Below are 17,641 nucleotides of genomic sequence, written 5' to 3' on the forward strand. Positions count from 1 at the left end.
GGTGATGATGGAGAGATGACTAACGCTGCTGTGTTTGATTCCGCACAGCTGGATCATGTGTTTGGAAATGATAAGCAGTTACTTTGAATTCTTGCTCTATTACTTTGATACTCCAGCTACCTGCACACACTCACATATGCACTTGCGAGCACGGTCACATGCTCACCATTCCCCTGGTTGTATCGGCTGCCAGCTTTCGCAGACTGTTGGTAACCCCCCCACCCTTTAAACAAAAGGACCTCTTCCTGAGCGGTAACACACAGCCCTCTCTCTCACCACCACACTCAATTTATATTTTCAGCAGAGACCAAGAACATTAGTCTAATTCCCACAGATCTTTTTCACTGTGGTGCCGCTGCAGAGTTGGTTGATACATGTTAGCATCTTTGCGAGAAGGTAAAAAGCAGTTTGACAAAAAAAAATCAGGCTAGCTGAATATATAAACATGCTGATTGAAACGCCTAGAGTAGCTGCAATCTTTTATATTGCATCTGCAAAGTGGCTCCGCTCTCATCTCTCATCTAGAAGTGCTGGTAATCTACAAATAGCTGGCTTGATTGTCTATTTTCTGTGAGCAGCCTCTCCTTAAAAAAAATAGCTTTTTCCCCTCATGTTTTCAGAGCTTGAGGATCATGGTTTTATTCGTGTTAGCAGAATTCCGGTTAGCAGTGGGAATGCCAGGAACGCATAGAAAAGTAGGCAAAGCGCAACAGCTTCATCTGACATCTCTTTTGATGTGTTGTGAAAGTGAGTGATGAAGGGAGAGAAAGTGTGTGTGCATGGAGTCGGGGAGAAAGAAACACGAGGAGCAGAGAGCCTATGGATGGAAGGACAGACAAAGAGAAGCCTGAATGTATGCAGTCAGGAATGTATGCACAAAAAAAGCAAGAAATGTGAAGAATTCAGTAAAGCTAATATACTTTTGCCTGGAGTGTGAATGTGTGCTGGTGTGCAAGTAGGTTCTGGAGGGTTGTGGTTAGCCTTATTTCACATTGAGATAAAGTGTTATTTTAGTTTACGCTTCCTCCAACCCTTCTCCCTCCCTCCTTCTGTCTTACGCTCACTCATCTCAGCATGCTCCTGGCAGAGGGATTGAAGTTTCTGCAAATACCCTTTTGATATCAAGCAGAAATGCAAACACATAAACATGAAACAGGAATGAATACTGTTAACACAGCAGTTGCATACAGTTACATTTAAATTCACATTTGCATCTTTTAAACTCGTAAATCAGAATGTAAATTTGATGCGGTGTTGGTGTATTCTCACATAGTTTGGTATGGTATTTATTCTGTATACATTTTTTTGAGGGAACAATAGGGAAAACTTAAGACTCCAAGTTCCAGGAAATTTAAATAAGAACATATGTGTCTTAACATTTACAAATGTGGCTGTAAATGCATTAACTGTACATGCACGAACAACTGTCCCTGTGTACGATGCGAGCAGCGTTTGTCAGATTGTTGCCTTCTTCTTTGCTGCATGTGTGTCTGCGTTGCTGTAATTATAAGTAGTCCGTTTGCAAAACATGTATAAAAAAGAAACTTGTCCATCATTTCCTGATGCTCCTCCCAGGCTGGGTGTCTCAGCGGGGGGGCTGGGAGGGACACGCACACTCACACTTTTCATGGTGTGTGAGGAAGATCTCATCTATGACCCAGCGCACCTTCACCGGCCTCCGATGGCGCTGATGCAGACTGACCTCTGGGGCGTACTTCAGCACCTACAGGAGTGGGATAAGAGAGCAAGGATGAAGAGGGGCGGTGATAACATTGATTTACTTTTGCCTGGAGGGTTAGTGTTACGGGAAGGGGTCTGTGGGTAGGTGTTGACAATACTTATCAGCTCATTGTAGCTGACGCCAAAAAAATCCAATTTGAAAAAGTGAAGGACATGAGAAATGCTGATGAAAATAAGAACAAATAACTTCATACTGAAGCAAGTAAAATACAGATTAGATAGCAGGCAAGGTTTCTAAAGTGCATTGTTGTACTGTGAAACAGTGGCGGCCAGGAGACAACAATTACACATCCACCCTTTATCTTGTTAATCATAAATCACCACACTGTACTATTTCAACATTCATTCCTTCATATTTTTATCAGGGAAACTTGGACTTGTTCCCATTGGGAGAAAATGCAGGACAGGTTGCCAAGGAACCGTGCTGATTGTGAAATAGAAAATGGTTTGCAGTATCTCAGATAACACACCAAACATATGTACAGTGTGCACAGCAATCACAGATAAAAACAGACAAACAGTTTGCTGTTTTACATTATATCAAAAAAGTTGACATTTTCATAAAAAATATTAGAGGTTATAAGTACTAGGGAGGGAGTTGATTTTATAGTTGGAATAAGTCGGTGTTTCCCTCTTACTGACTGTGTTGTAGATTGTTGGCTAGAAGTACAAATTGTTCCACAACTGATGCAGTCAATTTGTTCTCCAAAGCTCAGTGAAAGCAAAACTGCCCATGATTTATGTCAGGGCTTCCCGGCACTGAAACAATAGTGTGAGTAATAATGTGTTCCTTAAGAAGTGAAGTCAGTGAAGGAAGCAGGTACAGGTCTAACAGCCTACAAGGGGAGAGGAAAGTAGGACGGAAATCTCTTACAAACACACACAAGAACACAAAACCACACACACATGAAAACTTGTAAGCTATTTTCCGCATGTACAATATATACAAAACACTATATTTTCAACGCTTACATACACACCGGCTTACATACACATACAATTACAACCCGAATCCCACTTTTGTCTACATTTATTTAGTAAGGACAGCAAGGGAGAGAGAGACAGAGAGAGAGAAACCCTGCGGACCATGTTTCAATAATGAAGCTATACAAGAACAAAGACACAAAGAGATGGAGGGAAGAGTGAGAAAAGAATGAATGACAGGCTTAAAGAACAATAATGGTGCATTGCAAAGGGATACATTGAAAATGGGAATTGGGGAAAATGAAAGGATGATGGCAGTCTAGAGAGACAGACAGAGTGATACAATGCTAACAATGCAATGAGAGAGATTGGAGAGAGAATTTGTGAGGCTTCTGGTGCATTGCTGCTTCATTGTTGATGCAGCGCCTTCCTTTGCACACCCAACATCTCTCTCCTTCTCACTCACTAACTCTCACACCATCTTTTTAGCCCCTTTCAAGTACACCTAAAATGTGCCAGAAATGTCACATGTAAGGCTCATGTTGGAAAAAGCCCACGCATCACTTTTCTGTAACGCTTCCAGCACAGATCAACTATAAACTGTCACATTAATGAAAGGGCCTCAGCTCACACTAGCATACAGACTTTGGGAGTGCTATCTAAAGCAAAAAATAACTACCTCCTGTAAAAGCAAAGCTGTTTGACTGAATTAATGCTCTCATTCCAGATCAGTTGACCAGAGGTTATTTTTCCCTATCAAGGCGAAGGATAAAAAAGGGAATAATCATCATGCATCCTAACCATGTTCTTGTCAGCAAATATGAATTAGCAAAGGTCACAGCCTAACATCTTGTACTTTTTTCCTATGCTTCAGCAAGGTCAGGGATCCACCATGCTCACAATGTTGTTTAATTATGAAAGCAGCTACAGAATCACTGGTAATGTTATTTCATTTATCATTTCATTACTTTCCAATTTTCTGCTGGAGAATTTGATGATGCTTCCTTTCGCACACCGTGTACCAAATACCCCAGGACACAAGACAGAAGTGTGTGAGTGAGTGTGTGTGTGTGTCTACCTCGTGTAGTTTGAGAGTCGTCTTGGAGGCCTGACAGGTACAGCCGTTGTTCCAGTTCTCCGTTCCGCAGCCACAGTTGCCTCCACAGCGTTTGAGCAGCAGACATCGGGGGAAGAAGACGGCGTTGGTGGCCCTCAGCTCCTCTCTCAGGTTCACCGAGTAATTCCGAGGCGTACAGCTGTAGCGCTTGACGTCGTCATAAAGGCGGTTCAGATCAACTGGACAGTGCGTCAGAAAAAGAGAGCAGATAAGGCAATTAGTTCAGTTTTTGTTTATTAAGTTTCCCTTTTGATGTGTCTGTTTTGGAGTCCACTAAAAGGAAGTGTGAAGGAGACAAAAAGCCATTTTGATTTCATTCCTGGTTGCCAATTGCTTAGCATCTTCAATAATACAAATGTGTGACATAATGGAGCAAGAGATGGAAGGATTATAGGGATGAGAAAAGCAAAGTAGCAGCAATTCTTGTAGAAAATATGGCCTGCATTGATTGAATGAAAATGGTTGAAAGGCGGGGGGATAGTTTTTAGATACGAGTACAATTGCAACAGAAATTGACTGCTCAGGAACAGATAGAGAGAAGACAGACACAAAGATGCAGGAAGAGAGAACATAAGCCATAGAAGGACGCAGGGGTCATTAATTGATTGTACAGTACATTGAATGTATTGACCGCAGTCTTCCTGTCACCACTTTGGAGAAAATGACTCTGTGTGTGTGGACCTTTGTTCATTGGCCTCCTGTAATGGTGCAAAACTAATTTCAAGAGAACCGAAAGGATTACAGGACAAGCTGAAGGGAATTATGAGACTCCACTCCAGTCTAGAGGGGAAAGCAGGAGCTCCTGAACCATAATCTTGATTCAAATATGTCCTGGTTCTATGTTACACTAGTATTGTCATTAGAGACCACTAACTATATCAGCAGAATTACATATTGTTGCTCAGGTGGTTTAAAAGAGAAATGGGTTTCTGGAGACAGAAAATAAATTAGAGGGCATAAATAATATGGGAAAAAATGGGTGGTGATCACACAATGCCATTGTAAAAGTTATTTTGCGATTCTACAATACTAGTTAAACCTCTAAGCTTTAAGATGTTTACTTTCATCTGTGGATAGAACAATACATATATAAGTTATGCAAAATGGCAGCATTTTTTGATAACAAAATGCATCCGTCTCTGAATTGGAAACTCTAAACAACATGATTTTATATTCGGTAGTGACTTCTGCATACATTCCAATAATAAGGAATTATTTATGTGAAAACACAGCATTGTTTATCGCTGTGAAGTTGCTCATTTGCTGATTAGAGGAATAAAGTTTACGTTAACCGTGATATAGGTATTCCTGATCCCGGTTTGTTCTGCAAATAAACTCTAGAGACTTTTTCTAGGAGGATCCCATTAGGACTCAAAACAGCTTGATGACATAGTAACACACAATCAATATAGGCGTGAGCCACATTATGTCTATCACAATAAACTTGATTAGTGTTAAGTTTAAGAAAAACATAACAAAACATTGGTGGATTGTGAGTAGAGTCATTAGTCAACATGAATGGTTGATTTTAAGCCCTTGATCACCGTGCTTTTCCAACAAGTCCTCCAACTCATACGACCAAATGGGCCGATTGTTCAGGCCCTTATTACGACCAAATATGTCGTTTGTTCAATCGCTTAATACGTCCTATAATTACGTTTTAAAGTATTCACCCTCTAGTGTTCCCGTTGAATGCTAACGTTACAGATGGTTGTTTATTCACAAGTAACCCTTTCTGTAAAACCCTAAATTGTTGGATAGTTTGGGCATTAAAACGCTTTTTGATTAGATTTCTAGCGAGAAGTGTATATTGTACTTTTAGAATCCACGTCCAGTCGATATGTAGGACCTATAGTTTGATAGATATTACGAAGATGATTTGAGGTATGCGACAGCCTCCATGTAAAGTTACGGGGTGAAAACAGTATTTCCGGTCTCAACGTTTTCATAATAAAACCAATGATCAAATGATTTAACAGTGATATCTGCAGTACTCATCAACTAAAAAACATCAGTTTATCCTTGTTAATTATACGACATTTATTGGTTTAAATTGTGCACAATGCTTTTGTGTTTTTCCCATAGGTTTTTCTCTTTCGATTCTGAGAGACACCTTTCTTTTTACAGAGGTTTTGATAGGCTAAAACATCGCCGCAATGCATGTCGGGATATGGTGTTTATCCGATATGAAATCGGAAAAACATCTTTTTAAAATAATACTTTATTCCGAGTGTTCTTGCTTTTCTCTTTGGAAGTCATCACATAACGGCATTGTAATACACGGTTCGGCTGCATTAAATATTACATATCTGCCGTAGATATTTATTTATAGAGCCCTGATCAGAAGACCTTTTGACAAACTGTAAGAAATGCAGCCAAAACTGAATACGTGACGTGGATCATAAATATATTAGCAATTAAACAACATCTTCCATTTATTTTCACACAATAAGTCTCCTTACAGTATCAACACTAATTCGGCTGACTTTTATATTTGATCCAATCGGTAGACCATAAGGGTGCACAGCTGATAGAAAGGGATTTTGTTGTAGTTTTTAAAGATATTATTTACTACCTTTCCAACTCCTCATGCAGTTGACTGTTACAGGTATATACAGGTTCATGGTACAATGCATAAGCTTCAAATCGAGATTGAAACTGTATTTTTCTTTACCGTTCTGTTTTAATTTCACAATAAAGTTAATAGTCATATTATGTTTGATATTATTATGTTTTATTAACTACACCACTGNTTTTTCTTCAAAATACAGCAAATGCAGGAGGAGCTAAATACTTTGTCTCAAAAACAAATTTTAGATTTTTGTTTGCTGCTTTTTCCTTTGTTGTGAAAAATATATGTGTGTGTGTGTGTGTGTGTGTGTGTGTGTGTGTGTGTGTGTGTGTGTGTGTGTGTGTGTGTGTGTGTGTGTGTGTGTGTGTGTGTGTGTGTGTGTGTGTGTAATGCATTTTTACGCTGTATCAGTGAAGACAAAGGCACACGTCATGCCTGAATGTGTTGGGGTGTATACTGTTCGTGTTCCTGCGCTTGCATGGCCGAGCTTGTGTCTCTTTAAGGGGAATAAGTGTAATCTCAGAAAGGCAGTGGCGTGGAACCCTGTCAGCGTGTGGAGGAGAAACGACAGACAGGGACAGCAAGACCCAGAGAAAGCACGACTGCAGAAAGTGCCATGTTGTTCAAACAGCAACCAACATGAAAAAGGGAAAATGATCAAATAAGTTTCTGCCCTAAAGTTGTCGACAAGGGTTTGTGTTATTATTGTTCATCAATTATATATGTGTTAGTTACTTGGACTTAAAAGTATCCCAATTTATATTATAATAAGGCTTACTGTCCTTCATGGGAACAAAGGTGGGCGTGAGCTACTGAGTGTGTGTCTCCTAATGAAAACAAAGCTAAGCTGCTGACTGAGGCACATTTCTGCTTCGCTGCACAGGTTGAATTTCCAATTAGAGAAAGCTACGTCGTACCGTGGATGAAATACCTGCAGCACCTACTGTACCATATGCACCTTTCTGTAGTGCTGCAGCACGCACAAACTCCCAATATATAGAGCTTTTAATGCCTGCCAGCACAAGCATGCACTGATAAATAGAAATAGATTTGCTGTCAGGCACAAATGTTTACTAAGGTACAGGAGGGCCACTGGGTAGAAAGAGGGAGAGAGAGATACGGAGGAACAGGTGAGAGACGGAGTGAAAAGCACTCGTTTAAAAGTCATTTTACTGGACACACTCATGCCCCATGATTGTGTGACGTCTGTGTGTGATAAGCATATTCGTGTTAAGACATCCGCTCTGTGTATTTCTAGGCAACATCTATTGCGTCAGTGACTCCAGGTCCAGAATTGCGTTGAACCCGCTGTTTCCGTGTCACCTTAAATCAATCAGTGACTCACTTTTCAACCCACGAGAGGGCAAACTGCTCATTTGATGATGCAACGACTGTAGTCAGGCTACAGTCGTTGCATCACCACTCAGCAGGAGCTGCTTCCTTTTTTTTTTTACTATTGATGTTTTATATTTCTAAATACTAGAAAAAGGGCAAACATTTACATTTTACTTTTATATATGTCTACCTTTCAAGTTCAAAAAGTGCTTTCACATCCAGAATCATCTGAATGTTCTTTTAAGCCAATTGTCTTTCTCCATTTCTGTAAATGTTTCACCTCAAAGCAGTAATATGGCTCCATCCCAGACTTACTTCCCTTTAAAATGACCGAGCCGTTAACTTTGTCCGCTGCAATGTTGTACCACTGAGTGTTATGTAAGGCGCAATATGTAAGAATGGGCCTCATGTTGTGTGGCTCATCCTTGGACAGCACGAGGCATCACGCTCTCCCCCCCCCCTCTATTACACCAGCTACTGTACCAGTGACTGCACCAGTCTGCAGAGAAATACTGTGAGTGCAGCAGAGTTGTGGAGGATCACCATCTGTAGCACAATCAAATGGGATCAAAAGACACCACTCTAATCGTCCTGCATGAACTTTACTGACTTTATGTGTGAATACTGGACCTGTAGTCAGGATTTGTATTGAACGTCTCATTACATTCAAAGAAAAACATCTCTGCATGTGCTTGAGAATCAGATTGATGCATATGATCATTTCGTCAAGGGAAAAACTAAAACCCCAAATTACATTTTTATGTCTGAACAATTTTCTCCCTGGTATTATCTTTGGGATTTTCAATCACATTAAAAACCACATTTTGCGTTATTATCTCCATTCACTCATTTTACAGCCTTTTTACACTTCACCATTTAGGCAATATTTTACATTTCACATAATTAGTTTTTCATTTTCATCTTTTGTATACTAGGTGATATGCAAATCTGCTGGATGTACACATATTGTAGGGACATGGTACATGTATGACTATTTAAATGCTGCAGAACTGAAGCCTTCCTTAAATGTTGACTTTTTATTTGTTTATAGTTTGATATTATCCAACAAATGTGTACTTTTTTGCATAGTGTTGAATTTCAGTTTGGTTTTTTAAACTATCTTGTAATGTGTCAGCTAATTCTGGTGTCAGCACTTATATTATTGACGGTGAAACTGATTATTGTCATGCAAGGACAGTGTATGTTTGCTTTCATTGTGTCTAAACTGAATCTCTTCAAGATTATTTATATTTATTTGTTGGACAGTTTAATGTATGGCTAATAAACTTTGGAGATGTAAAGTATATCTTACCTTTATTCTGTCTGCTTGCCAGATGATAGGCCCTGGATCTATAGTGTATGTGTGTTTGAGTGTAGATGCTGTCCAGGTCCTGTCTCCAGGTGTCTGGGCTGAGCGACCTGAACAGCTGCTCTACGGTTTCAAAGGCAGCAATGGTCCGGTCCAAATCCTCCAATGAGAATGGAACCTCGGTGACTGCCACTGGCATCTGCCCTTCAGCATTGTCCTGCAGATAACAAAAGTCAAAGACAAAATGACCAGTTATAATATTCATTTAGGCACATTCTTACTTCAGCAATTGTTCATTCATACATTAATACCAACAGCACATGAGCTATGTGTCAAAAGCTCCTTGAAATGTGTTAGTTTGTTCCACCATTATTATGCTTATAGAAATAAAGTGTGACCTCATTTAAAAGTTACTGGACAGCGAGGGGACAACTCACGCAGCAGCTGTATACACAGAGATGCAGCTGAGATGGAGACTAACATGAAAACTGAAGTTTACTAAGACTTAGTGTTACGGAGGTGATCTCTGGGCCCGTAGATCTCGGCCTCCGTTACGGGTAATATAGCACTAAAAACATTGCACAGGAAGCATGGGAATATATGTAATTGATGTAACTAGTTTGTCTGTCTCTCTTTCCTGGTTTTATTCTGAAAAGTGTTCCCCTTTCCCCTTGTCTGTTGCTGGATTGTGTGCACCTGGTGCCCTGTGTTGTCTCCTCCCCCCCACCTGTGTCTAATTGCTCCCCCCCTCACCTGTGTCTTGTTAGTCTGTGTGTGTGTATTTAGGTGCCGTTTTCTTGTTAGAGGCTGGTAGTGTGTGTGAGATCCTTGTGGTGGCTGGTGACTGTGTTCACGTGGGCAGCAGATTGAGGCTGTGTCATATATTTATGATTTAATAAATGCCCACACCGGGTTGTATTTTGGACGTTCTGCCTCTGCCTCCTTGCTTGGTCGGGCTGCTCAATTGTCAGCTTCACACTTAGTTTCAAAGTTAACATTTATTGTAAGAGCTAAGTTCAATACATTAATAAGTATACATTGAAATCAACGTTTTATGATATTGTTTGCAATAAATGTGTGTATGTAAACCCTGTTATGGCACCACATAAGACAAGTCAAATGCTCAATTAGATTATTTTTCAAATAAACGAAATATTGCCATCTGATACAATTTTTTATTTTTTATTTCCACTATAAATTGTAAATGTTTTTGTTTGTTTTACATTATGAGTCAGGAATTTTGAAAACCAATGAGAGGTGAAGAGATGAAAAAATGAATATATCGCTATTTGTATTTTCTGATTTAAGGAAAAACCAGGAACCCTCATGTAAAATTATCACAAATCCCAGGGAGAAACTCATGATTACAAATTAGTTCAGGGCCATTTGAATATAAAATGGAGGAGACTACATTTGACTCCCATCTCTACTGGCAGTGACATACATAACCATGGAAAACATACACCCACACACACATTTAACCATCATCAATCCATGCAGAAAAACGCCCAACGCATACTAATTATTACGGTCACATATGTCACTGAACCCCACTACTCTTATACACGAACACACACAGATTACACTGATGTATAAAAACATTAGACTATAGAAGCATGCCATTTTAAATCTTAGGCTTCATGCTCAAGTATATAAATGCATGAATGCATTCTGTGTGGGTTAGCCTATGCAAATGGCCCATTTGTCATATTCATTAGTGTAGCCATTGTTCCCTGCTGTGCTTAAGAACACACTTATATGTGAGCTGACATGGTTGGAAGGCAGGTTGGCTGTTGGTTTTGAAATATCACATTATTTTTTCTATAATGGTATATGCAGTTATCAAAACGTAGTTTGGAACAAAGGAATTAAAGGTCTTCAAAAAACACTGAAGATGGTGATAAGATTTTCCTAGCTGTACATTTATTTTTATGTTTTATATAACTACTAAAGACACATTTATACCAATATATGTATTTGTATTTTAAATGGCTAATTTGATGGCTCTTTTTTTTGCGGAAAAAATATCTCTGATATCTTTGGCTGAGATCATCATACATTTTTATATTTTATTTTAATATATAACTATTTATAAAGTGCGAATGTGCATGACTCACCGACATGAGCATGGTGACGGCCTCCCAGTTGGTGTTGGACGCAGGCCGGGGAGATTCATACTGCAGGAGAGGGACACAGGAATAACCATTCATCAGTTGGTCAATTGAGCAGACATTGAGACACCAAATGAATTGAGTACCTTTTTAAAAAAAGGTCAAGTGGTTTTTCAGATAACTTGAGATTATGAATGATTGAGGACTTAAGGTAAAATAAAGCATTTGCCAATAGTTCCCAAAGCAACTGTGTATATGATTTAGGTGAGAATAATATAATCATGATCCTGTGTTAGGGCGTATGACCTACAGGTTTTTGCTCTGCTCTGCACAAAAGTCCTGTTGTTGCTGAAACAGCTTTGAAAGTAAAAGTGTATCTGTTCTGTTAGATAGCCCACGGACGCAAAAACATTGTTGCACTTTAGTTATTTAGCCACTTGATTTTTCATTTCTCAAACATGGCATTCATATGGTACATAATATTTGATTACAGTTACTGTGAGTGACGTCTGAGGTTAAAAAACAGAAATGAATCCACATGTAAAAAGTTCCAAGGTGCAGCCTAAGGCAAATTAATTCTATATATCACTCAAATGCTCATTTTCCCTTTATCTCAAAATAGTTGTCTTGGGTGGAGCTCAACATGTTATGTACGGTTATCCAAGATTCTCAGGTATCTGTCTGTAGCTGGCTGACTGACTGTCAGTATGATCCTAAAAGAATTTCCAGTGAAGCCGGTCCCAGCATGCCTTTCTGTGTGTTTGTGGAAGCAGTCAGACTGGTCAAAGCATGTTTAGATCATAAAAACACTCATCAGACTGACATATTTGGCACACATGCACAAATTATTTACACACACACACACACACACACACACACACACACACACACACACACACACAGTACATCAACTCAACTGGCACTCCAATCTCTTTTAGAGTCTTAAATACCATCCGCGGTCAATATGGAACAGTAAATCTTTCTCAAACGCACTTCAAAGACACCGTGCCCTCAGTGTGTGTGTGTGTGTGTGTGTGTGTGTGTGCACGCGTGCTAATATAATATAATTGGCATCAACGCTTGTCTGTGTGCGAAAGTTTTTGTTAAACAGATGTAGCCTTTGGATAAATGCACTTGTACATCCAAGCCAGCTGCGATTGAGTTCAGAAGGTTTGTGCGAGTAAATGCATGTTTACAGATTCCTTGTCTCATTTCCTTTTAAGGTTAAATGCTTCATCAAACACATCTGGGACACTTATGGTTGGAAAAAGGTTTATGAGACAGAACATTAGGAGGGAGGACTGTAAACCTCTGATCAGTCTGAAGTCCCTGCCAGCTACAGTACCAAACTTTTTCCCTCTCAAATTACGAATCACATTTTTATCTCTAGTTTTAGTTGAATGGAAATGTTGTCTTGCATGGGTTGGGCCTGAGCCGCTCTCTACCTGTCTGAGGCTTAAGGTTTATAGACAAGCCTTAGTGAAGCAGAGTTTTCAGACAAAACAGGCTATGAGTGAGGAAACCCTTTTAAACCTCAGATTCACTGCTTACAGTTTTGCTAAACCAAGCAGTATATACATGTTAATGTAGCATTTAGATATGTAGTAGTCATAAATGGATTTTTTATGAAGATTAGATTAGAATCGGAGGATAAAACCCTCTTTATTTGTCACACACATGTCCATGCACACAGCACACACAGTGCAATTGGACCTCTGCATTTAACCCATCCTAGTGCTTTCGCAATGAAGTTGCTAAGAAGCTAATTCTGTAGCTGAATTGTTTTTGAGTCAACTTTGAAAAAAATATCATGTATAATATTTGTTTAGGAGGCTGAAAAATAATATTGCTGGTGAGGTTGCCATATTCTCCGGTGGTGAGGGAATAGATTGTTATTTACAGTTGCAGTCTAGTGGAGGGGACACCAGGGAGCTGCCCTTTTCAACCCCCATTTTGTACAGTTGGACACTTCAGTGTCTGAGGGTTAGGTGTGGGGTAGATGGGGAGGAAGGCAAGAGCATATCCCTGTCCACTTTTACTCCGCATGACCGGTTATCTATCTTAGTGCCAAAGGACCTTGAAGTTAGTAGATGCTCACACAATGGGGTGTTGTTGGTATCATTTTGTGTGAAATTCTGAGGAATCTCCATTCAGTATGAGAATCACACATGTTGAATGACTATGGGATTCTGGGAACTAGCTTGGATCCTATTTCCTGATCAATCGTAATTTCCCGCTGCATCTGGCTAGCAGCACTTCTCTTGAATACCCATCAAAAATACATTATTGTTACTTGTATGATCCAACACAGCCAAAATCAATATGGGAGACAAACAAACACAATACAAAATCTATACAATTGTGAAGCCTTACAAAGATCAACTGAGAGCAACTTCTCTACACAATAAATATCATGTTTTTGTGCAGTCTTGAGGTTTCATTGAGCCTTTCTAAGCAAACGGTTCCTAAAATCTTTATCTTATGCAATCAGAAGCACTTATTGCTCGATTTGAACCTGCACTGCAGACAAATCACACCGGCTTAAAGCAAGATCTGGAAAGAATCAAAGAATAGTGAATTAGGGCAGAAACAGTGACCAGAATATTGAGTAAGGCCTCTGTTTGACTGTGGACAATGCTCATATGTATTTGTTGGAGGGAGCACTGTGTTTTTATATTGGACAAAAAAGTCCAAGGATATTTAGCCCTGTTCTGAAATGTGCTGTCAATTTCATTTCAAGTGTTTTAAATATGAATAAAATTGGGATTTGTAATATACTTTACACTTGGACAAAATGTAATATATGTGTCTCCATAAGTCAGATGACAAATCTAATTGCTATTTGTCTTGGTTTTTCCAGGCTACATGCAGGTCTACGTAAACCTCCAGCTCAGTGTGCATGCTCCTGAAGCTGTTTGGTATCGGCTAAAAATGAAGAAAAGGAAAATGAAGTGTAAATGGGCACTTCAGCAGTTAAGTTACAACAATAACAGTGCAGCAACAACACAAACATCGATAACTCGCCTTTATGTACGACAAGCAAGACAAGTGTTCATCTTCATGGCTTCTACTGACACCGCTTCCTCAACCAAACAGATCAGGGCTCTGTCATCAACAGCTCATCAAGGGGGTTGAACTGATCAGGCTTTAAATACATTACTTTAACAACTTCCTATTTATCCTGTATTTCTGTATGTGTTGAAAAGTTTTAGTAAGAAGAGAGAGAAAAGACATACACTGCAGTGACACGATGCTCCTCTAATTAAAGAGCAGCCACAAAAGGTCATTAACGGCAGCAATAAACGCCATTTTTACTGCATTTCACATCCTCTGCTTTGCCTCAAATAACACAGTTTTCTTATTTTGACACACTCGTGATAAGAGTTCATAGTGTGGCTGCTCTGGTTTAAAATTAGACCCACACATATTTTGACATGGCAAGGGTTTACTCTTATTTCCCTGTATGCTTTCATGTGACTCCACTCTCCTTTTTTTTTTATCTCACACTGACACTTTTTTGCTTCCCCTCATGTATTCTTTTTTATCTAGTCAACCACAGTCCATTCCATAGCTCACTACCTCACACATGCCTCTCTCTGTCTGCTGCTCTCAGTTCAGGTTGTTTCAGTGATTAGCTGACATGCTGATACCATCTCAGACACCTGTTCTCTCCTTCCAATGCTGCTTCTGCTCATTCTCTCTCTGCCTCGCTCTTCCTCCTTTCCTCTGGCTGCCTCTTCTCCTCCTCCGTCTTATCTGTTCGACAGGTCTGGAGAGAACAAATTAGACCTGCTAAATTAAGCCACACACACAGCTCCAGTCTAGCTAAAGTGTGTGTGTGTGTGTGTGTGTGTGTGTGTGTGTGTGTGTGTGTGTGTGTGTGTGTGTGTGTGTGTGTGTGTGTGTGTGTGTGTGTGTGTGTGTGTGTGATATAAACACATACTCAAAAACACGGGCTCTTTGAAAAATGGGTAAAACGGATCCAATAAGATAAACCTCAGGAGTTGGATTCTACAAAGAGTTGCGTTTATTCGACCAGAGGAGGAATAACAAAGGGTGAGGAGGGGAGGGAGGGAAGACGAGAAGGCAGCAGAGAGAACGTCTGAGAGAGAGAGATAAGGGAGTTATAGTTTGGGGAACTTTTACTTTGTTGTCATCATGTTGGGTTGAACAGTGTGAAGTTGCTTGCTGGTGGTTTCAGTAGAGGTTCTTTGGGGGCTCATTTATCTCACACACACATTTGTCTCACACACACACACGTTTGTGGCTGTGGTGCCCTTAGGACTTTGTGCCATGTTGCTATGGCAACCCGTGGATTTGTTGTGGTGTGGGGCTTTGGAGGTCATCTGCATTTCTGTGATTGTCTTGATTTGATTTGCCTTCAATAAGGACGCCACCTTAATCTTGGTGTCTGGACATCATTAAGAATACACTATAGGGATTTGTTGCTGTTGTTTGATGTTTTAATGTTTTGTAAATTATGTGAACTACATACATACGGGGAAAAACAGGATTATTGATCTACTTTGCTTCAGTTCAACCAACAGTAGCCTAAACATGAATGCATCACTAATATTAACCCAACATAGCAATCTTATGGTTGTCATCCAATACTTCTGTTTCTTGGATTAATTAAAACTGGGAAGACTTTCTTTTGGGTATTTTTACATTGTGGAATTGTTACTTCTGCTTAAAGGAGAATGCATAACTATGTTAGCTAAGCGTGATACAAGTAACTTATTCCTCTCTGATATTGATGTTTAAAATCTACTAAGGCTTAATCAGTCATTTTACTTCACTATGATAAACATGGGCACTGTAGGTGATTACATCCCTCATCCCTTACCGGCCTTCTGCCATAAATAATAGTTAACTACAAATGTGTATTGATCTGCAGTTGTAATATCCTCCAAAAATGAATTATTTACTCCAGTTTGAGTGGCATTTGCTTAAAAACAAAACAAATAAATTATATTAATGTTAACGTCTTCTACAGAAACCAATGAATTTATCTGACAGGGTAGGGAAGTTATAAAGTGTTGACAAACAAAAACCCATGGAATGATGACAGCTTATCACTCAAGTAAAAAGTCTTGGAACTTTGTATTTCGGGAGAGAGAAAATAAATGTTTTTGCTGGGGAAGTGTAGAGGTTTTAGTACAAATTGTGATGAGAGCCTGGGTAACTGTTATTGCTGGAGCTATAATGTAAAAAGAGATGGCATGAAAGTGAAGGATGCAGTATTTCTCTCTCTGTCTTGGCCTTTACTCCATCTGTGCTCATAACATTTTCTTTTTTTCGACTTTCTTTCTCAGATAATAGGCGATGCCACCGGTTCAACCTTGTCCGTGTTTTTATTGCCCCTTTCACACCAACACGTTTTCAGCTCCGGCTCAGAGCTGGAGCCTGAAAAGTACAGTTTTTTCCTGTTCACACCGCAGCGGCGCCGCCTCTTAGCTCCGGAATACGGTTCACTTCCAGCTCCAAAAAATTGTCGGTCTAGAGGCAAGAGCTTCGGAGCTAAGGGGCGGCGTCGCTTACGTCGAGGCGTGCAGGAAACTAAACCCACCTCCCCTGAACATGGGTCGACTGAAGAGTCTCGTCATGCCTGCCTACAAGCAGTAGTGCTGAGCAAAGTGACTAGAAGGCAACCACACATTTATAAGAAGAAACACCCTTTATAAAGTCAGGCAACACTAACCAGGCTTCGTGTGATTCTGTTTATTTGCACCTTACTTTGACCATCTGTTTGCTGTTATTGATCATTGTGGAGAGCAGGCAGACGTTTTGTTTTGTATTATAGCAGCTATCAGATGGAATCAATACATGAGCTGCACAGGTTGTGCTTCACGTCTCTCTCTCTGCCTTCTCTGTATACGCCGAAAGTGTGGTCGCGAAAAAGGGAAAGATCGAGGCTCGATCTCGAAAAGACCAAGGTCGAGGCCAAAGGAAAAAGACGAGGGCAGAGACAAGGTGGCGGGTCTCGGGCTGACACACCACGTCGGCGACGACGCAGTACTTTTTTTTGCAGTTGGCAAATGTCTTAGGCGACAAACCGAGGGGTTGCCGCGAGTTGTTGTTGCCCCCTGACGCAGCCCAGCTTACCTAGCACCAACGAAAATTAGTGTGCTTCAGGTCTAATTATTTTATTCGCTGAAGAGGTTCGAATATGAAAAGAGGTCTCACGGCACCAAGTTAACAAAATAATTCACACAAAGTCGCCGTAAATTGGCTGGCGAGTCACGACCGAACGATAAGGTGCCCTCAAATAAGGGGCAATCGAGTGTGACGTCGCGGCGAATTTCATACAGTGACCAGACTGACAGTGTGTTGTCGAACCATGTATAGGTTAAGGGGAATTCATACACACAGTCAGACTTAACTGCCGACAAACCGTAGTGTTGCGACAATAATTTCACAGAGACCATATTTTACCCATCGTTGGTTTCCATTTGACCTGATGAACGATACCGTATTCGGCAAAAGATGTCCGTGTTAAAATGGCCGCATAAAAAGTAATACTAAGATGAACA

At 40.1% G+C, this 17,641-nt stretch overlaps 1 protein-coding gene across 2 annotated transcripts in view; it reads right to left on the bottom strand.

Moving 5' to 3' along the window:
* Positions 1–6: 6 nt before the first annotated feature.
* pdgfd (platelet derived growth factor d) overlaps positions 7–17,641 on the bottom strand; it is a 51,538-nt gene continuing 33,903 nt past the window's right edge. For both annotated transcript variants that reach the window (XM_010789822.1, XM_010789821.1), the window contains exons 4-7: positions 11,115–11,174; positions 9,001–9,214; positions 3,743–3,960; positions 7–1,723 (exon numbers count right to left, since the gene is read on the bottom strand). In XM_010789822.1, the coding sequence (XP_010788124.1) occupies positions 1,586–1,723; positions 3,743–3,960; positions 9,001–9,214; positions 11,115–11,174 (630 nt within the window). In that variant the 3' untranslated portion in view covers positions 7–1,585. The remainder of the gene's footprint in view (positions 1,724–3,742; positions 3,961–9,000; positions 9,215–11,114; positions 11,175–17,641) is intronic.

This window comes from Notothenia coriiceps, unplaced genomic scaffold (assembly GCF_000735185.1).
Source record: "Notothenia coriiceps isolate Sejong01 unplaced genomic scaffold, NC01 NC01_scaffold00033416, whole genome shotgun sequence".
In the NCBI taxonomy this organism is placed as follows: Eukaryota; Metazoa; Chordata; class Actinopteri; order Perciformes; family Nototheniidae; genus Notothenia; species Notothenia coriiceps.